The sequence below is a fragment of the Syngnathus typhle genome, unplaced genomic scaffold (genome assembly GCF_033458585.1).
Source record: "Syngnathus typhle isolate RoL2023-S1 ecotype Sweden unplaced genomic scaffold, RoL_Styp_1.0 HiC_scaffold_97, whole genome shotgun sequence".
Taxonomy (NCBI): domain Eukaryota; kingdom Metazoa; phylum Chordata; class Actinopteri; order Syngnathiformes; family Syngnathidae; genus Syngnathus; species Syngnathus typhle.
The window spans coordinates 193,921-215,000 of NW_026872003.1; the positions used below are offsets into that span (position 1 = coordinate 193,921).

The following is a 21,080-nucleotide window of genomic DNA, read 5'->3' on the forward strand; positions in this document are numbered from 1 at the left end:
TGGCCATCCACCTGTTTATTGGTGGCAAAAACATGCAGAATATGCTTTGGACACATTTCTGGGGAAGTGTACCTCGTGGCAAGGAGAGCTCTGTCCATTTCCGACAGTTCATCTGACTTTTCTTTGACGCGAAGTCGGTTCAGCAGTTCGGCAAAGGCGACATCGTCTTTCTGCCTCATGATGGCGGTGAGCGTGATCTTTTTGAAGTCGTCACGCCAGTGGTCCAGCCGCGTAGGATCGTACACGCACAGAGGTTTGGACTGTCTCACGGGAGGGAGCTGAAAGAAATCTCCAACAGCAAGAACAGACATGCCACCGAAAGGTAAATTAATTCCTTTGATTTGTTTCAACCTGGCATTCACGTAGGCGAAGAGGTCTTTCGACACCATGGAAATCTCATCGATGATGAGTATTTCGGCGATGGACAGCTCGGCTCTGACTTCGTCCAGTTTATTGCCCAGCCCGTGGTACGGGGGTTTGAGACTTCTCGGCAGTTTGAGTAGACAATGCAACGTTGCCCCGGAAATGTTGAACGCAGCCGTGCCAGTGAAAGCTGCGAGAACAACCGTTTGCTTGGAAATGTCGGCCTCCTCAGCCAGTCGTGGTAGTCTCTGCAGTATTTTGGTAGCCTCAGCGTGGATACACTTGATGAGATGAGATTTGCCGGTCCCGGCGCCACCGTTGATGTGGTAGAAGAACTGCTCAATGGGCTTTGAGCTACACACACGTTTTATGCACCAATCTCTGACCTTGTAGAAGACGGACGCTTGCTTTTGGTTCAGGTTACGATACATGTCGCGTAACACCGCGGGATCGATGGCAGCAGGCTCTGTCACGATGGACATTTGCGTTGTTTTGGACCTGACGTTATAGTCCGGGACATTTTCCTCCACGTTGTCGTTCGGTTCATCTCTCGCGTTCATTTCCTCAACGCATTCGAGTCTTTGCAACTCACTCTCGGGAGCCAGGTGGCACCATTCGTTTATGACGAGCCCACTCTCCTCCACCTCTTGGATGGCGTTGTCAATGTCTCGACTGTATTTCTCATACCTTTCTCTGTTCCTTCTGACAATTTGGCACACGCGCTCCACAGAGTCGTTATACGGTAACTGCACACAGGCGTTATCATGAAACAACTGATAGGAAGGACAGCGTTCAGATTTTAATTGGCAATCAGCACGATGAGGCAGGTACAGCTTGAGCAAGCAGCAGTAATATTCCTCGGGATTCTTTTGTTCAGAGTATTTGCAGTATTTGATGACGGCATGTTTTTCTGTTCTTTTCTGGACAAAGCCCATGTCGTTCAGCAGAGGCAAAACATTCTTACCTTTGGCTTGTTTGCCATAAACAATTCTGCACATTGATGCAAAATCAGCCAAGCACATGACTTCAAATTCCTCGGTTTGAGGTCTGGATTTGTATTTTTCCGGCAGGCCAGTCATCCACACTTCATGAGATTCCTGCGTTTTGCCCTCAAGGAGCGAGAGAGGATAACTCATTTTCAGCGCATTGTCACTCGTTTGTACAAATACCACCACCATGCGGGAGGACTGTTTCATATGCAAGCCGCACGCACGTGCGACGCATTCCTGAGCACTCACTTCTCTTTTCTTGGAGTACGCTTGCATAATTTGCTTCATTTCATCGCTCTCGTTGACATTTGCGCAGCGGGAGTTTTCAATGACCGATTTCAGGTATTGGCTCAGACCGTGTTCAGCCTTGCTGATGTAGCTGCAGATGTATGCGATGCAAGAGTAGGCATTCAGGATGTATTGGATGTCCAGGTTTCCATCCCAGGCAAGAAGCAAATGGCGGTTGTAGTTGTTGACCCAGCAGTCTTTCGGTTCTCGCTTAAGCACGACAGAACTCGACGAGGCCGTCATGCGCAAACAGTTCATGTACTCGTCACCGGTGAGCTTACATTTAGCCAGTAGCTGAGGCAAAGTCAGGGATGCCGTTTCAGGCTCATTCAGCAGATTTAGCACGGGAACAAGCTTGGCATTCGACGCCAACCGATCGTCATTGCGTTGATCTCGATTGTCGTCGTCGACGGGCGCAGGTCTGACGATCATTGTTTCATCGCACGGTTGTTTGGGGAATCCAAAGCGGCAATTTGCACCTTGGTGTTTGACGCACGATTTGGAGTGACTTTTGCTGTGCATCTGAACCTCTGTGACCTTTTTGTACAATTCCGGTTCCTTCTGCGGGTCCGGCAGCTCGGCCGAGATGTAGCGAGACACAAAATGACAGATGGCTCCATCCGTGGCTTCCTCAAATACAGGGGCACCTCAAACTCATATGAAACAATGAATGTGAGGACTTCCTCTGTGTTGAAACTCCAGTCGGTAAAAGTAGTCGACGACCTCACCAATCGGTTGCGCCGGAGAGAGGATCAAATCTCTGAACAGAGCTTCCACACGCTTGTCAAACATGCGCATCGTCGTCACAGGATTGCTGCGTAGGATCTCACACTTGTTGGTAGCCCAGTCAAGTTAGGCGAAATTCACTACTTCACCTTGTTGCGCTTTGATGGCGGTGATGACCTCTTCCCAACGCATTTCGGCAGCAGAAAATGTGCAAAAGAACGTGGGTGTGCCCAGCTGCCGGATCATAGCAAAAAGATCTTTGGTGGTTTTCTCCCAATAGGCCGGCGTACCTCTCAGCGGTGTCATGAATCGGACAGCATCTTTGCTGCGCACCAGTTTCTCAACTTCACGTTTGTCCTGAAGCATGGCATTGTTTATCCTTCGACCATCCCTGGTAAAAGGCTTACCTTTGCGCAGCTGTATTGTCATGCTCGACGTTGCCTGGTAAATTTCAGTCACAAACTGGGCAAAGAACAAGTAGTTGGTATCTCGAGCAAAGCGTTCATCCACGCAACACAGACGGGTTGGGAAATATTTGCTTGGTGTGAGTTTTATTGCTCTCTCTTCATCGAGGGTGTTGTGACCAGTGGGAAACTGCACCGGAAAAGCCATGGCCTCAAGCTTGGGAGTCTTGAAAAAACTTACTGGGTTGTTTCTTTCTGCAGGTGCAACACAATAAATGCCCTCTGTAAAACTCATAATTTCCTCTGCCACATCATTGGGTTGGAGACATGATTCAAGTATCACTCCACCATTTGGTTGATCACCGTCTTCCGAATTTTCTTGTTGCTGTTTGTTACCACTGTTGTCATGTTGAGAGTCACTGTTCATCCCACACAGAGCATCACTTTCAAATCTGTACATCTCCTCCAGAGCTTCCTCATTGTACTCACTGTCGCTCATTTGCGCTTTATCGGAGCTGCTCTCATCGTCAGTGAGGGTTGGGTCGCAAAGGTCCGCATCGTCGCGAATGGTTATGTCTCTGTACTGTGGATGGACTTGTTTCAGTTTCATCAGAGCGCTCAATAGCTTAGACCAAGTGACAGTTTGAAAAAACTGATGGCCTTTGTAGCAAAGCCGTCTCTTCAGTTTCACTCTCAACATCTGTGACTTACTTCTTAGTCTGGGCAAGACATTGACCGTCTCTTGTACTTCCGATGGCACGCACACCACATTCCCACGAATGGCTCGTTGTTGACCTTTGGGAAGAGGTACAATTTTGGCAAATGATATGCATTTGGAAATGAGGTGTCTCTCCAGTATGTTCAATCCACACAGTTCCTTTGGAATATCAGAGAGTGTGAGATTGTTCGCAACAGCAAGTGCAGGCGTTTTACCATCTTTGAGGTGACTATAGCAAGTGTGACATATCCACTCCAGTTTTCTTTCAGCTGGTACGCTGCACGAGGCCTGACATTCATCATCACAGATATGGACAAATTGTCCCGTGAGACAACTTGCAACAACATGTCTGTTTTTCTTATAAAATCTACGTTGACAAGCGCGTACTTGGTTCGGAAACAATGCTCTGTGGCAAACAGTGCAGACAAATGTGGGGCCATTCTTAATTTGGGCTTTGAATACCTCAACAGCTTTCATGAGCACACAGTCATTTCGCTCCCTACATAGTCGGTTTATGACTTAGTATTTTTTCAAAAGCGTACTTACTCTGCGCATTGTTTTGGTCTTCAGTGAATCAGATTTTTTTGCCATTATGCGCCTCATGATTTCCTGATGTTTTAATCGGAATTCAGGGTTGTTTAAATAACGGCGTGTCATGTAAGAGCGCTGCCTGTTTCGAAACCCAACATCGTCACGGTAACGTTCTGTGATGTAAGCGCGTCGTCTCATCGTAAAACACTCATCTGTCCTATAACGACGTGAGAAATGGGAAAGGTTTTTCTTAAACTCATGATCCGTCTGACAACGTTGTGTAAAATAGGACTTTTGTTTGGCACAAAAACGCTTGTCCTGTTGATAACGGGTTCTAATATAACCCAATTTCCTTTGTCTTACCTCTGCAATTTGACTGTACTGTTCCCTCTCTTTAGAGTTTTTCATCATTCTCTTTAGTTCCTGTTTTTTACGTCTCACTTCCAATTTTTCTTTTAACTTTTCTTGTGCTTTTATTTGTCGTAGGAACTTTTCTCTACGAGATTTTGGAATTTTTGTCACATTTGCCAGCTGTTTACCTGTAGTGAAAACCACTCCACTGTCGTTATCGGTAAATTCTTGGTGGTGACGTTCACCTGAACACCGTCTAGTGTCGCTCGTCTCAACACATGAGACAATCTCAGCAACAGGTCTGCTTGCGGCAACACTGATTTGCGTCATCCACTGCTTCTGTGTCAGCGTTTTCTCTCGTGTGTCTGTCTGTGCATTAAAACTGAGAGATGAATAGAATTCAAGTCGACGTTGCAATGTGATCAACTGCAATTTTCAAAACCGCAAAGGCTGCAATTTGAAAAAGAAAATGTGCATATATTTATTTATTGAATGACTACCATTTCAGTCAAACTGTTTTCTAAGTTGTATTTGAGGTAGTGCTCTTTTTTTGTATTGAAGTTAATGTATCGCTTGTGTTTGGTAAATATGTAGAAAGAGAACCTTAAAAAAAATGGCAGATTAAGTCAAAAACAACAATGACATATGTATCGTTGGCTGTTTTTGCTTCGTTTCAGTTTACTTTGGGGTTGAAGAAGGATGACGTGCACCTGCATCAACAACCTCCACCCGAAGACCACGACGAGTTGGCCACCTGAAAGTCAATTTGGTCTGAGATATTTATTTGTTATTGTTACGACATTGTCTTGAAGTCTGTTCCATGTTTTTGTCAATAAATGTCTGACAGTAAAGCCCATAAGTGGCCTTACGATATTTCAGTTTTGCAAATATATATATATATATATATATATATATACGATGTCTTTTAATCTCAGAAAAAGAGATTTCTGTAGTTCAATCTAATAAGTGAAATTCTCAAAAGACACCTGCCAAAGTGTTATAAATCAAGCAGTTCAATTCACAAGTAAGCAAATAGTTTTATTCATGTTTTAAAAATACATTCCGTTTAAAAAATAAATATAATTATCATGCCTTCAAGTATAAAAACAATAATATGTAATAAATATCTTCTTTAAATAATTCATACGACTGTTTGCAATAAATAAGGTCTTAGATTCACAATGGCTTTTTTGAATGAGCAATGAATAGGTTATCTACAGAATAAAAAATTTAAAAAACTCAGTGCGTCATGCAAAAACAAATACATCATCAATCCGTCAGTGGGTTACGACACGTCAGTGCAGATCCAACAACTTAATTCACTTCATGTTTTGCCCAACATTTCCGACGGGCTTCAGTGGCGGACGTGACTACCGCAATAAACTAAACATGGCGAAGACCTTGGCATGTTTTCCCCTTCGCCGTTCTTTGCGCCTCAGCGCCCTCTCGCCGTCAACAATGAAGATGTAGAGCTTCCGCAGGATGTTGTGCGCCGTCATCTTTCTGTGGAAAGCATCGGGGTGGTACAGTGACCTCAATAGGCTCTCTTCCTCATTGCTACTCAGGCCTGTGACCTCTTCTGTTTTTTTCATCTGCCGGACAAGAGTAAGCAACACAATGTCAAAATAGGTATTATAGTAACAGCAAAATTCATTTCCTATCCCTAAATTGTCACACTGGCCAACCTTTTGTTTGATATTGTAGAGCAGGAGTTCAGAGTAGTGTTTGGCCTCAGACAGAATTTTACTGCCGGGATATTCCTTCACGTGCTTGAGAAGAATTATGTAAGTGGACAGACCTTGGGCCAGCCTGTGCAGGCAAGCCTCCTGGAAAAAAGAATATTTAGGTCAGTTAAAAAACAAATATCTATTCAACCTACGCATAAAAGTCAAGCCGATGCTAGCAAACAATTATGGAAAGTGTCAGTGTCTGTATTTTCTCCCACCTCTGGTGGTTTTCCATTTCTGGTTCTTACCTTGCTAAAGTTGGAGCTGGGGCAGTTTGCTGGAAACTGAGGTGCTTTGTAGTGCTCCAGTAAATGAAAGTTGACATTGTTTTGGAATTCATCATCAAACTGATATTGAAATTAGTCACAAGTCAGATATGTTTTACAGCCAGGAGAAGACAATGAAGGTGCTTTCTGAATTTCCACTTACAGCTTTCTGGTGTTCTTTAGCGGTACCCAGAACCGAGTCCCAAACATGAGCAGAGGTCAGCAGGTCAGAGGGCGCCGTTTCCTCCTCACTTGAGGTGTCGCTTGATGGCAAGACGGTGGTCGCTTCTGTCAACGGAGCGCCATTGGCTCGCAGTACTAGAAAAGCCACCAAGCCCACCGCGAGAATTTGCGTGTCTAATGCGGAAGCAGAAGAAAATCATGAATGAATGGCAAAAGAGGAAGAAAATTCAGGAAACATTCATCACTGACTTACACATGTTGGGCATGTTGCGTCGAGATTACTCTTGCCTTGACCGCCTGCTCTCGTGGAACATGTCTTGACTTCTCATTGCACAGCCGTTATATATTCTACTGACCGCAGGGATTTCCGAATACCTTCCGGTTTCAATTATATACTGATGAAACAGATATTACACTCTTTTTTTTTTTGGTGCATACAGCAGAATGCAATTACACAGAATGAAAAAAGACGAATTCAATCATTTTTAAAGAACAACAACTTTATTTCAATTATTTCAATTACATTTCAGTACAGGTCGGAGCAGATTTTATTAAAAAAAAGCCCATTCAATTGTATTGTTATACAATATTTTTATAATGTGACCATGTCAAAAGTCAAAGTCTGCTTTATTGTCAATCCCTTCATATGTCAAGACACACAAGAAACCGAAATTCCATTTCCTCTATCCCACGGTGGAAGTGGAATTTCCATCATCATCTTCCAAACGTGCGCCAGTGGCTTTGCTCATCCTTATTTCCTGGAAGAAAAACGGACGTCAAAAGAGAAATATTGCTTCTTGTCGCTTGAAAGATGTGTCACCTCTCCGTTGGCGTTGATCAAGGTAAAGTGGACCTGGCCTACGGGTCCCCAGTTGGACTGTGTCTCCCAGACTAGATCAGAGGGAGGATTGTGGTTTCGGCCAGCGTCAGCCGCCCAGATCTGATGCATGTAAAGGTCATTGAAATATTGAGCACCTTGTATCTGAGATCTTCCAGATAAGATCGATTACCGTGACACTCTCGTGGGCCTTCAGGATGAATTCTGCGGCAAACTTGAATACGATGGGAGCAGAAGATCCAATCTGGAGCTTCACCTGCCAGTTCCCCAAATTCTGATCCTAATAGTTGAAATTGATCTCAACAGGTTAGTCGTTACTGGAAAATGTGCAAATTTCGTAAGCTGTTCCCCTTTGACACATCCACTGACCTCATCAACTGTATTGCGAAGTCTGACATATTTGCCGTACGAGTCCACCTCATCCAGAGTGACCTGCTGCTCATCCACAGTGACCTGCTGCCTCTGACCTTCGGACGTTTCCTCTTTTTGCTGGCCGACATGGTTTGGCGTACCCTGGGGACAAACGTGGAGACATTAATTGCTATGAGAGCAAACGTTGTGGTATGTTCTAAAGCTGTAAAAAGACCTCTCCTCCTTGTTCTGGGTCCGCTCCCTCTCTGTAGACAGAGCCTCCTCCAGATCTTTCACTTTTTGGCCGGCTTCCAACTCCACCATGCGAGACTCGTGCTGGCTTTGGACCATGCGCAAGTCCTACGTGAGACGTGAGAATGACTCAGCTTTATTTTCATTAATTAAATAAGCGATAGTGATGGTAATTACCGACCGCGGAATGCAGCTTCTTTTCAAACTCCAGCTCATCTTTAAGGATTTGAATGTAATGCGACTTCCTGAGCAAAAACAGTATTAAACCCTCGACGCAGTCAAATGCGCTATTTATATTGATGTGCGACTATGGGATGGTTAACTGAAAGTCCAATTGAGCTGCAATTAGTCACGAGGAGGATTTTCCTTGGGGTGTGGCCCCAGCAGCAAAGCAATTATGTCAGCACTAATATCCACTATCCATTTTGTTGTTGGCATATTTTTGATAAAATGGCCGGGCGGGCCTCACCTTGCTTCCAGCTCGTCAAAATCAATCTTCAGCTTGGACAACTTCACCTGCAGACGTTCACGCTCTGTGGCCTCTGAGTCCAGAGCCGCACGGGCTTTCGCCAGATTGGATTCTTTCTTCGTGTCCCTGAGATGACAGGTATACACATAAACTGAGAATATGGAAAATTTCGGGCAGTCGGAGAAATCAGCGTGAACAAACAAATACATACAGCCGAGTTAAAAAAACACCAGAACAATCACCATGACAATTGCGAACACACAGAAAGAAAATAAATAACTGGAACATCACTCAAACACCGGTGAGCCCATCGTGAGTCACACATATGGGATGGTTAACTGAAAGTCCAATTGAGCTGCAATTAGTCACGAGGAGGATTTTCCTTGGGGTGTGGCCCCAGCAGCAAAGCAATTATGTCAGCACTAATATCCACTATCCATTTTGTTGTTGGCATATTTTTGATAAAATGGCCGGGCGGGCCTCACCTTGCTTCCAGCTCGTCAAAATCAATCTTCAGCTTGGAAAACTCCACCTGCAGACGTTTACGCTCTGTGGCCTCTGAGACCAGAGCCGCACGGGCTTTAGCCAGATCGGATTCTTTCTTTGTGTCCCTAAGATGACAGATATACACATAAACTGGGAATATGGAAAATTTCGGGCAGTCGGAGAAATCAGCGTGAACAAACAAATACATACAGCCGAGTTAAAAAAACACCAGAACAATCACCATGACAACTGCGAACACACAGAAAGAAAATAAATAACTGGAACATCACTCAAACACCGGTGATCCCATCGAGAGTCCCACATATGGGATAGTTAACTGAAAGTCCAATTGAGCTGCAATTAGTCACAAGGAGGATTTTCCTTGGGGTGTGGCCCCAGCAGCAAAGCAATTATGTCAGCACTAATATCCACTATCCATTTTGTTGTTGGCATATTTTTGATAAAATGGCAGGGCGGGCCTCACCTTGCTTCCAGCTTGTCAAAATCAATCCTCAGCTTGGACAACTCCACCTGCAGACGTTCACGCTCTGTGGCCTCTAAGACCAGAGCCGCACGGGCTTTCGCCAGCTCCGTCTTGTAAATGGCCCTCAGCTCATTGTATGCATCTTGAGGAGTGTTTTCTGGGGTTGCCATTTTTCGAATTTGCTTCTGTTGATCCAGAAAAGACTCAGTCAGTATCATGCCATTACACCAAATGCAACATGCACTTATCAAAGAAACGTCATAGAGGTTTCTTCAAAGTCAAAGTTTCCTTTGTAACTAGAATTTTGCAATTTCTGGAGAAATTGCGTGTGAAGGCGAAATGTATGAATAACTTCTTCGGGGAATGCTGCCGAACGATGTGGAAACATGTTGAATTACTTGAGAAATGTAGAATATTTGGAGAATTTGTGGTGAATTTCAAAATAAAAGATGTGAAGTTTTTGGTAAGTTGTGGAATAGGTTAAAAAAAATGTGGGATAGGTAGAAAAATGATGAACAGTTGAAAGTTGGAATGGGTTGAATCGGTTGAAAAATGTAGAAATGAGAACGGGAAAAGGAAATATTGGAGAATTGGGTGTGAATTTCAAAATAAAAGACGTGAAGTTTTTAGTAAGTTGTGGAATAGGTAGAAAAATGATGAACAGTTGAAAGTTGGAATGGGTTGAATCGGTTGAAAAATGTAGAAATGAGAAGGGAAAAAGCAATTGGGTGTGAATTTCAAAATAAAAGATGTGAAGTTTTTGGTAAGTGGGAAGTTGTGGAATAGGTAGAAAAATGATGAACAGTGTAAAGTTGGAATGGGTTGAATCGGTTGAAAAATGTAGAAATGAGAAGAGAAAAAGGAATTGGGTGTGAATTTCAAAATAAAATATGTGAAGTTTTTGGTAAATGGGAAGTTGTGGAATAGGTAGAAAAATAATGAACAGTTGAAAGTTGGAATGGGTTGAATCGGTTGAAAAATGTAGAAATGAGAAGGGAAAAAGGAATTGGGTGTGAATTTCAAAATAAAAGATGAAGTTTTTGGTAAGTGGGAAACTGTGGAATAGGTAGAAAAATGATGAACAGTTGAAAGTTGGAATGGGTGGAATCGGTTGAAAAATGTAGAAATGAGAAGGGAAAAAGGAATTGGGAATGAATTTGAAAATAAAAGATGTGAAGTATTTGGTAAGTTGTGGAATAGGTAGAAAAATGATGAACAGTTGAAAGTTGGAATGGGTTGAATCGGTTGAAAAATGTAGAAATTAGAGTAGAAAAAGGAAACTTTAGAGAATTTGGGTTGAATTTCAAAATAAAAGATGTGAAGTTTTAGGTTGAATTTCAAAATAAAAGATGTGAAGTTTTTGATAAGTGGGAAGTTGTGGAATAGGTAGGCAAAAGATGAATGGTTGAAAGTTGGAACGAGTTGAATCGGTGGAAAAATGTATAAGTTAGAAGTGAAAAACGAAATTTTATGAAATTTTGCAAAATTTTATGCAAATTTTAAAAGTGAAAACGTGAAAATTTTGAATTTGGCAAGTTTGGGAATGTCCCCAATGTGATTTGAATGTGTTGAATTATGTGAATATCAAACTGGAACAACGTAAATGTGAAATGTTGAATCTGCCATTAAGAATGAATGGGGCAAAAATCGCCATAAATTTGTGAATTATGCGAAAACGGAAAATTTTTGGAACGAGAAAACTGTGAGCACCCATGCCATGAATTTTTGGAATAAGTGAAAAGTGGAATGGAGTGAATCGGTTGAAGTATGTGGAACTAGTTAAGCGCCAAAGAAAGCTAACGAAAAGGTAGCGCAAAATGTTGTAGAATAACAATAGTGTGAAGGCCTTCACCTTCACACTAATAATAATAAAGGACAGGAATAACAATAGTGTGAAGGTCTTCACCTTCACACTAATAAAGGACAGGAATAACAATAGTGTGAAGGTCTTCACCTTCACACTAATAAAGTACAGGAATAACAATAGTGTGAAGTGTGTCACCTTCACACTAACTAGAATTTGCAATTCCTGAAGGAATTGCGTGTGAAGGTGAAGAAGTTGAATAAATATTTAAGGAATGCTGCAGAATGATGTTGAAACGAGTTGAATCGGTTGAAAAATGTAGAAATGAGAAGGGAAAAAGGAACTGGGTGTGAATTTCAAAATAAAAGATGTGAAATCTTTGGTAAGTTGTGGAATAGGTAGAAAAATGATGAACAGTTGAAAGTTGGAATGGGTTGAATCGGTTGAAAAATGTAGAAATGAGAAGGGAAAAAGGAATTGGGAGTGAATTTCAAAATAAAAGATGTGAAGTATTTGGTAAATGTGGAATAGGTAGGAAAATGATGAACAGTTGAAAGTTGGAATGGGTTGAATCGGTTGAAAAATGTTGAAATAAGAGTAGAAAAACGAAATTTTAGAAAATTTTGGTTGAATTCCAAAATAAAAGATGTGAGGTTTTTGGTAAGTGGGAAATTGTGGAATAGGTAGGCAAAAGATAAAGAGTTGAAAGTTGGAATGGGTTGAATCGGTTGAAAAATGTAGAAATGAGAACGGAAAAAGGAATTGGGTCTGAATTTCAAAATAAAAGATGTGAAATTTTTGGTAAGTGGGAAATTGTGGAATAGGTAGAAAAATGATGAACAGTTGAAAGTTGGAATGGGTTGAATCGGTTGAAAAATGTAGAAATTAGAGTAGAAAAATGGAATTTGAGAGAATTTGGGTTGAATTTCAAAATGAAAGATGTGACGTTTTTGGTAAGTGGGAAGTTGTGGAATAGGTAGGCAAAAGATGAACAGTTGAAAGTTGGAACAAGTTGAATCGGTGGAAAAATGTAGAAATTAGAAGTGTTATGAATATTATATGTACAAATTTAAAGTAACCAGTTTGATATCATATTGTTTGCTCATTTGTAGTATGTTAATTGAGTAAAATAAGAGCTCTCTCAAAGATAAACTACATCCACTAACCTTCCCAAATGGAATCTGAAACATATGAAAATAGAAAGCCACAAACTAATGCACAAACGCATTACATAAAAGAGATAGTCAGTGTTAACAAATCAATAAAACAAACACATCAGTGTCCTTTGTTGTTCGAAAAGTGAACATGTAACATTTATTTATCACCATTCATTCATGCATTCAATAAATTGCAAACATTCAATTGTTTCGAACAATTCATTCATTCATTCATTCATTCATTCATTCATGCATTCATTCACACATTCAATCTTTGTCACGTCACCCTGCACACGGGTGACAGTAATGGGCATCCCATCTTGTGGGATATGGGGGGGCTGGCTGAAGGTTTTTTGCCAGATATCAAGTTTGATGACTGTCACTTCCCCCGAATCCGACACAACATCCACCACCTCTTCCCCATAGAGTATACCAACGACGGTAATGATGAGGCTGGAGTTGCAGGCCTGTTGAATAAAATAAAAATGTAATTAATTTTTATGAATGGAAAACAACGTTTACCAAAGGCTAATCATGCCTCCAAATAAAGCAAGTGGGAGCAGTAAAGCCATCCTAAAACACAAAGACGTTCTTAAAGCAATGCGACAGTGAGCGCCCGGCGCGCTGCGGGCGGTCGCGCGATCGGACCAAATTAGGCTCCCTGCTCAGTGAGGTACACTTCAATTTGAGAAAGTACATCAAGACGTTACAAATATTTTCTAAATTTCAGCGACGGCTCTGTCACAATAATGCGACCAGCGCGGAGCAGTTGCGCGGTCGGCTGCGCGTCGGGCGGAACGCTGCAATTGCGCGATGGGACAAAAAGTTGATCTTGGAAAAGGGAACAATAAGCAATAAGCAAGCACCTTTTCAATTCCACTGCTATGAACCCATTTACTAACCTTTACATCCGTGTACGTTGTCGAGTGGAGCATGACTCCCGACTCGGTCGCCTGGGCACTCAGGTGGGTGAACACGAAGGAACCCCCTACCTTCAGCTCTACGAGGTTAGCCTCCCGCCAAAGTCCAATTTTGACAGTGGCTTCATCCTGCGGTAGTTTTAAAATGCGTATAAGTATGTGTGCAAAGTGCTACAACAGGGGAAGTACAAATGGCTACTTACTTTTTTGAGCGTCAAATGTCGAAATGGTGCCAGGTGGTTCCCTCGCTGGCGCACCATGCGGATAGGACGCATCTAAAGTGGACCAAATTGATATCCCAATTACAATAATAATTGTTTTTGACAATGAGCGTGTCATGTGTCTGTGTACACGACCTTAACGATGACAAAAAAAAAACAAAAAAACTTTTGGTACCTTAGTACTACACAGAGGATTTCAATGATTTTGTGTGTGCATGCGCATGTATGTACATTATTGCACATGCATCATGTCTTCACAGGTGTACACAAATACATGTGTGTATATGTGCATTTGTGGGTGCAGGTAACTTACATCGGTTATCACGCCATCCAGTGACACCATCTCCTCAGGTAGTTTATTCACTACCTCCTGAGGAGATGATGCCACTGAGTTGGGGTATACCAGGGCCCTGGCCTCTTCTTCCAGCTGTGGGCTGGTTTGCACTTCGGCCGCCATGAAGATTTTTGAGGCGGGTTTGGTGAGGAGCCCTTGCCCCCGTTGGTCCACACCGAAGTTTAAAAAAATGTAACTGTTGCCCTCTGTGACGAGGGCAGCCAAGTGTTCAAATAGAACTATTTTATAGGCTTTCTCGCCGTCACAGAGGGCAACAGTTACATTATTGTGCTGGCCGTGCATTGACAAGGTGCCATCAGCTGCACAAATCCAGCTCCTTGCACGCAGAGCACTCCTCATTGCCACTACTTTCCCGCAAATCATATTTGTCGCCATTCTGAAAGAGAAAAATAAGAGAGAAATTGACTTGTTTCGTTTGTAGATGACAAATGGCAAATTATTCATTTAATAATAACTATTATAATACATCTGACTGACTTTGCGATGAATTTATTAACTACCACAAGGTATCATTGCCATATTAATATAGGATAAAAATAAATGAATGCCACGTACAATAAAAAAAAAATAATTAAATGTTATACTGAAAAGAAAGAGTTTCCCAGCAATGATTTTTAACATCCACTAGATGTCAGTGCAGAGTGACAAAGTCAATAGTTCATGGGTGTGTAGCACTGGGCAATGATTCAATACTACTGATCTTACTCGGTTAGTACATATCAGTGCTTACAGTTACAATGTCATCTGCTATATAAATTTGGAAGCACATTTCATAATGGCGCCTGTGCATTTTTTGGGGGGCTAACCTAAAACAAAGATTTTAATAAAAGAACACCGTAAACCATTTTTATCCATTTACGTGTGGCGACTACGAGGTGTCGTCTGAAATAAATGAATTACGCGTCGTGTATCTTTCCATAAATGTCCTTACTCTGTAACGCAAAGTGCATGCATTGTGTTTGTGGCGCATCCATCTTGTTACATGGCGGCAAATGCACACGGCGGACGATAGTGTACAATACTTAAACGCAAGAGCAATAAAATGGGGAATCCTCCGTCATAAATAGGAACGCAGAACAATCATGTATTTTCGACTGACTAGTTAATTAATAATTACAAGTTAATTTGCTATATGCGCATTTTGTAATGGCGGCCTTTGTTTTTTTTTTTTTTTGCTCGACGCAAACCAAGATGTGGACGCCTCGGTCACGAATAATGTTCACGTTCATCAACCGATGGAATTAATCCATACTAAATTCACCGAGAAACAACTCCGCAAAAGTCCGTCGTGAGAACAGGAGACTATTTTTTTCTATATGTACAGTTAATGAGTAATAACATGTAATAGCACAGTAATAGAACTAGAAATAGAAATAGAGTTTCTGGTTGAATTTCTTTGCAGGATTTTAGAATAGCCTCCCAGAGCTGCTGTTTGGAAGTGAACTGCCTCCCACCCTCGTAGATCTTCTGCTTGACTATGCTCCAAAAGTTTTCAATAGGATTGAGGTCAGGGGAGGATGGGGGCCACACCATCAGCTTCTCTCCCTTTAGTCCCATAGCAGCCAAAGACGCTGAGGTATTTCTTGCAGCATGAGATGGTGCATTGTCATGCATGAAGATGATTTTGCTACGGAAAGCACGGTTCTTCCTGTTGTACCATGGACGAAAGTGGTCAGTCAGAAACTCCACGTACTTTATAGACGTCATTTTCACGCCTTCAGGGACCCTAAAGGGGCCAAGCCGCTCTCTCCCCATGATTCCGGCCCAAAACATGACTCCGCCACCTCCTTGCTGACGCCGCAGCCTTGTTGGGCTATGGTGACCGTCCACCAACCATCCACGACTCCATCCATCTGTAAAGTCAAGTCAAATCAAGTTTATTTGTATATCCCTAAATAACAAGCAGTCTCAAAGGGCTTCACATAGACAGAAATTGACAATTATTCTCAATTTCTACACCTACCTGGACCATCCAAGGTTGCACGGCACTCATCAGTGAACAGGACTGTCTGAAAATTAGTCTTCATGTAATCCTGGGCCCACTGCAGCCGTTTCTGCTTGTTCGCGTTGTTTAGGGGTGGCCGAATGGAGGGTTTCCGCATAACTGCAAGGCTCTGGAGGATCCTACACCTCGACCTTCGTGGGACTTCACCGGCACATGCAGCGTCGAATATTTGTTTGCTCGTCTGTAGTGGCATGCTAGCAGCCGCCCTCTTGATTCGACGTTTTTGTCTTGCAGAAATCTTCCTCGTCGTGCCTTTATCTGCACAAACCCGCGTGTGCTCCGAATCAGCGACGAATGTCTTTACAGTTCGATGGTCATGCTTAAGTTTTCGTGAAATATCGAATGTCTGCATACCTTGTCCAAGGCATTGAACGATTTCACGCTTCTCAACAGCAGAGAGATCCTTTTTCCTCCCCATGGTTGAATGAAATGGCCGAACGCTTAGAAACGCGGAACTTAAATAGACTTTCCTTAATTGCGCTCACCTGGCAGACTATCATGTGACTATCACATAACTGAGGTTGATTTCAGTCATTTAAAGAGTCATACAATACCGAGAGTTTACTTGAAAAACAAAAAATGTAATCTTTATGACACTTAAATACATTTTGCATAATAATTTGGAACACGGGACCGTGTTCCAAATTATTATGCAAATTATATTTATCTCAGATTTTCCTAAATAGCTTCCTTGAAATCGTAGCCGCCCTCCGAGCTCTCCTGCCCGGCGTGCGTTTGCGTCAGCGCCCGGTAACATTATGGAAGCTAAAAGAAAGAAAAAAGAAACAAATCTAAGAGCAAATGCTGGTGTATTTACTCGTCGTGTCCACCGGAGGGAGGCAACTCCCCGCCGCAGCTGCAGAGGCAGCTTTGAAAAGTCATCCCGGCCCAGTGGAGGTCTGCGCGGGGGGGGTCTTCCTTGAAATCTTAGCCGCCCTCCGAGCTCTCCTGCCCGGCGTGGGTTTGCGTCAGCGCCCGGTAACATTATGGAAGCTAAAAGAAAGAAAAAAGAAACAAATCTAAGAGCAAGTGCTGGTGTCATTTACTCGTCGTGTCGACTGGAGGGAGGCCACTCCCCGCCGCAGCTGAACAGTCATCCCGGCCCAGTGGAGGTCTGCGCAGGGGGGGGTCTTCCTTGAAATCTTAGCCGCCCTCCGAGCTCTCCTGCCCGGCGTGGGTTTGCGTCAGCGCCCTAGTGTCATTTACTCGTCGTGTTGACCGGAGGGAGGCCACTCCCCGCCGCAGCTGAACAGTCATCCCGGCCCAGTGGAGGTCTGCGCAGGGGGGGTCTTCCTTGAAATCTTAGCGGCCCTCCGAGCTCTCCTGCCCGGCGTGGGTTTGCGTTAGCGCCCGGTAACATTATGGAAGCTAAAAGAAAGAAAAAAGAAACAAATCTAAGAGCAAGTGCTGGTGTCATTTACTCGTCGTGTCGACCGGAGGGAGGCCACTCCCCGCCGCAGCTGAACAGTCATCCCGGCCCAGTGGAGGTCTGCGCAGGGGGGGTCTTTCTTGAAATCTTAGCCGCCCTCCGAGCTCTCCTGCCCGGCGTGGGTTTGCGTCAGCGCCCTGGTGTCATTTACTCGTCGTGTCGACCGGAGGGAGGCCACTCCCCGCCGCAGCTGAACAGTCATCCTGGCCCAGTGGAGGTCTGCGCAGGGGGGGTCTTCCTTGAAATCTTAGCCGCCCTCCGAGCTCTCCTGCCCGGCGTGGGTTTGCGTTAGCGCCCGGTAACATTATGGAAGCTAAAAGAAAGAAAAAAGAAACAAATCTAAGAGCAAGTGCTGGTGTCATTTACTCGTCGTGTCGACCGGAGGGAGGCCACTCCCCGCCGCAGCTGAACAGTCATCCCGGCCCAGTGGAGGTCTGCGCAGGGGGGGTTTTCCTTGAAATCTTAGCCGCCCTCCGAGCTCTCCTGCCCGGCGTGGGTTTGCGTCAGCGCCCTGGTGTCATTTACTCGTCGTGTCGACCGGAGGGAGGCCACTCCCCGCCGCAGCTGAACAGTCATCCCGGCCCAGTGGAGGTCTGCGCAGGGGGGGTCTTCCTTGAAATCTTAGCCGCCATCCGAGCTCTCCTGCCCGGCGTGGGTTTGCGTCAGCGCCCTGGTGTCATTTACTCGTCGTGTCGACCGGAGGGAGGCCACTCCCCGCCGCAGCTGAACAGTCATCCCGGCCCAGTGGAGGTCTGCGCAGGGGGGGTCTTCCTTGAAATCTTAGCCGCCCTCCGAGCTCTCCTGCCCGGCGTGGGTTTGCGTCAGCGCCCTGGTGTCATTTACTCGTCGTGTCGACCGGAGGGAGGCCACTCCCCGCCGCAGCTGAACAGTCATCCCGGCCCAGTGGAGGTCTGCGCAGGGGGGGTCTTCCTTGAAATCTCAGCCGCCCTCCGAGCTCTCCTGCCCGGCGTGGGTTTGCGTTAGCGCCCGGTAACATTATGGAAGCTAAAAGAAAGAAAAAAGAAACAAATCTAAGAGCAAGTGCTGGTGTCATTTACTCGTCGTGTCGACCGGAGGGAGGCCACTCCCCGCCGCAGCTGAACAGTCATCCCGGCCCAGTGGAGGTCTGCGCAGGGGGGGTCTTCCTTGAAATCTTAGCCGCCCTCCGAGCTCTCCTGCCCGGCGTGGGTTTGCGTCAGCGCCCAGGTGTCATTTACTCGTCGTGTCGACCGGAGGGAGGCCACTCCCCGCCGAAGCTGAACAGTCATCCCGGCCCAGTGGAGGTCTGCGCAGGGGGGGTCTTCCTTGAAATCTTAGCCGCCCTCCGAGCTCTCCTGCACGGCGTGGGTTTGCGTCAGCGCCCGGTAACATTATGGAAGCTTTAAAAAAAAAAAAACGGAAGTCCGAAAAAAGCTCCATAATTGGTTAAAAATTCTTAGCCGCGTCCCTGGAAGCCTAATCGGGCATAAAAAGTTAGGCGGAACGGCCCTGAAGCTCCACACGGAAGTCCGAAAAAAGCTCCATGATTGGTTAAAAATGCTTAGCCGCGTCCCTGGAAGCCTAATCGGGCGTAAAAAGTTAGGCGGAACGGCCCTGAAGCTCCACACGGAAGTCCGAAAAAAGCTCCATGATTGGTTAAAAATGCTTAGCCGCGTCCCTGGAAGCCTAATCGGGCGTAAAAAGTTAGGCGGAACGGCCCTGAAGCTCCACACGGAAGTCCCAAAAAAAGCTCCATAAGACCAGCGGGCCGTCGAAAATGCTTAGCCGAGGCTCTGGAAGCCTCGCCGGGCATCGCTCGCGGCAGCCGGGGTAGCTTTTAGGTACCAGGGGCGAGCGCTCGGGTACCAGGGGCGAGCGCTGAGGTACCAGGAGCGACCGCTCAGGTACCAGGGGTAAGCTCTGATGCAGTACCAGCTTTGGTCTGTTGGTGCGCCAGAGTACGATGAGTTGGTCCCCCTACACCCTGTTCCAAATTATTATGCAAATCGTATTTAAGTGTCATAAAGATTAATTTTTTTTGTTTTTCAATTAAACTCATGGACGGTATTCCGTGTCAGGGCTCTTTGGATAACTGAGATCAATTTCAGACACCGGTGATGATTACCGGCCAGTTGAGCCCAAATTAAGGAGAAACTACTTAAGAATGGCGTTCCACATTATTAAGCAGATGATTTGAAGTTCGCTTTTAGCAGTGGCGGACGCCAACCCACGACCGGTGGGAGAGCTCGGAGGGCGGATGGGCTTTCAAGGAAGCTCCGCCGGCCGGTCCCACTCGCACTTATAATTTTTTTTTGGGGGGGGGGGGGCTTCCATAATGTACCGGGCGCTGACACAAACCCACGCCGGGCAGGAGAGCTCGAAAGGCGGATAAGCCTTCAAGGAAGCACCGTCTGGAGCTTCAGGGCCGTTCCGCCTAACATTTTACGCCCGATTGGGCTTCCAGGGAGGCGGGTAAGCATTTTTAACCAATCATGGAGCTTTTTTCGGACTTCCGTCTGGAGCTTCAGGGCCGTTCCGCCTAACATTTTACGCCCGATTGGGCTTCCAGAAAGGCGGTTAAGCATTCAAGGAAGCGCCGCAAGCCGGTCCGCGGGCCAAATAGGGTCCAGTAAAGTACCGGTCGCGGCCACTAACTCAAGCCCGGCATGGCAGCTCGAAAGGCGGTTAAGCATTCAAGGAAGCGCCGCCGGCCGGTCCGCGCTTGGGGCCGGTGGCGGTCGCCTTGTGGCGGTCGGGGCTGGCGCTTGGGGCCGGTGGCGGTCGCCTTGTGGCGGTCGCCTTGTGGCGGTCGCCTTGTGGCGGTCGCCTTGTGGCGGTCGCCTTGTGGCGGTCGGGGGGTGGCGGTCGGGGCTGGCGCTTGGGGCCGGTGGCGGTCGCCTTGTGGCGGTCGCCTTGTGGCGGTCGCCTTGTGGCGGTCGGGGGGGTGGCGGTCGGGGCTGGCGCTTGGGGCCGGTGGCGGTCGCCTTGTGGCGGTCGCCTTGTGGCGGTCGCCTTGTGGCGGTCGCCTTGTGGCGGTCGGGGGGTGGCGGTCGGGGCTGGCGCTTGGGGCCGGTGGCGGTCGCCTTGTGGCGGTCGCCTTGTGGCGGTCGCCTTGTGGCGGTCGGGGGGTGGCGGTCGGGGCTGGCGCTTGGGGCCGGTGGCGGTCGCCTTGTGGCGGTCGCCTTGTGGCGGTCGCCTTGTGGCGGTCGCCTTGTGGCGGTCGGGGGGTGGCGGTCGGGGCTGGCGCTTGGGGCCGGTGGCGGTCGCCTTGTGGCGGTCGCCTTGTGGCGGTCGCCTTGTGGCGGTCGGGGGGTGGCGGTCGGGGCTGGCGCTTGGGGCCGGTGGCGGTCGCCTTGTGGCGGTCGCCTTGTGGCGGTCGCCTTGTGGCGGTCGGGGGGTGGCGGTCGGGGCTGGCGCTTGGGGCCGGTGGCGGTCGCCTTGTGGCGGTCGCCTTGTGGCGGTCGCCTTGTGGCGGTCGCCTTGTGGCGGTCGCCTTGTGGCGGTCGCCTTGTGGCGGTCGCCTTGTGGCGGTCGGGGGGTGGCGGTCGGGGCTGGCGCTTGAGGCCGGTGGCGGTCGCCTTGTGGCGGTCGCCTTGTGGCGGTCGCCTTGTGGCGGTCGGGGGGTGGCGGTCGGGGCTGGCGCTTGGGGCCGGTGGCGGTCGCCTTGTGGCGGTCGCCTTGTGGCGGTCGCCTTGTGGCGGTCGCCTTGTGGCGGTCGCCTTGTGGCGGTCGGGGCTGGCGCTTGGGGCTGGCGTCCGCCAATAGTGGTTTAATTTCGGGAGGA

At 46.5% G+C, this 21,080-nt stretch overlaps 1 protein-coding gene and 1 long non-coding RNA gene across 7 annotated transcripts in view; one reads left to right on the plus strand and one right to left on the minus strand.

Annotated features, from left to right (window-relative positions):
• Window positions 1-17,422, minus strand: part of LOC133148516 (lamin-A-like) — a 54,122-nt gene extending 36,700 nt beyond the window's left edge. The window contains exons 1-7 of one of the 5 annotated variants that reach the window (XM_061271560.1): window positions 16,706-17,422; window positions 15,847-16,146; window positions 15,577-15,736; window positions 13,842-14,259; window positions 13,511-13,582; window positions 13,290-13,436; window positions 10,200-12,854 (exon numbers count right to left, since the gene is read on the minus strand). In XM_061271560.1, coding sequence (XP_061127544.1) covers window positions 12,627-12,854; window positions 13,290-13,436; window positions 13,511-13,582; window positions 13,842-14,259; window positions 15,577-15,736; window positions 15,847-16,081 — 1,260 coding nt within the window. In that variant the 5' untranslated portion in view covers window positions 16,082-16,146; window positions 16,706-17,422 and the 3' untranslated portion in view covers window positions 10,200-12,626. Of the gene's footprint in view, window positions 1-9,426; window positions 12,855-13,289; window positions 13,437-13,510; window positions 13,583-13,841; window positions 14,273-15,576; window positions 15,737-15,846; window positions 16,683-16,705 lie in introns of those variants that run through there. The other 4 variants (XM_061271559.1, XM_061271561.1, XM_061271558.1 and 1 more) reach the window with 4 other exon arrangements.
• LOC133148528 (uncharacterized) overlaps window positions 1-21,080 on the plus strand; it is a 70,380-nt gene that overhangs the window by 5,420 nt on the left and 43,880 nt on the right. The window contains exon 2 of one of the 2 annotated variants that reach the window (XR_009712655.1): window positions 5,048-5,139. This is a non-coding gene — a long non-coding RNA (uncharacterized LOC133148528). Of the gene's footprint in view, window positions 1-5,007; window positions 5,140-21,080 lie in introns of those variants that run through there. The other variant, XR_009712654.1, reaches the window with a different exon arrangement.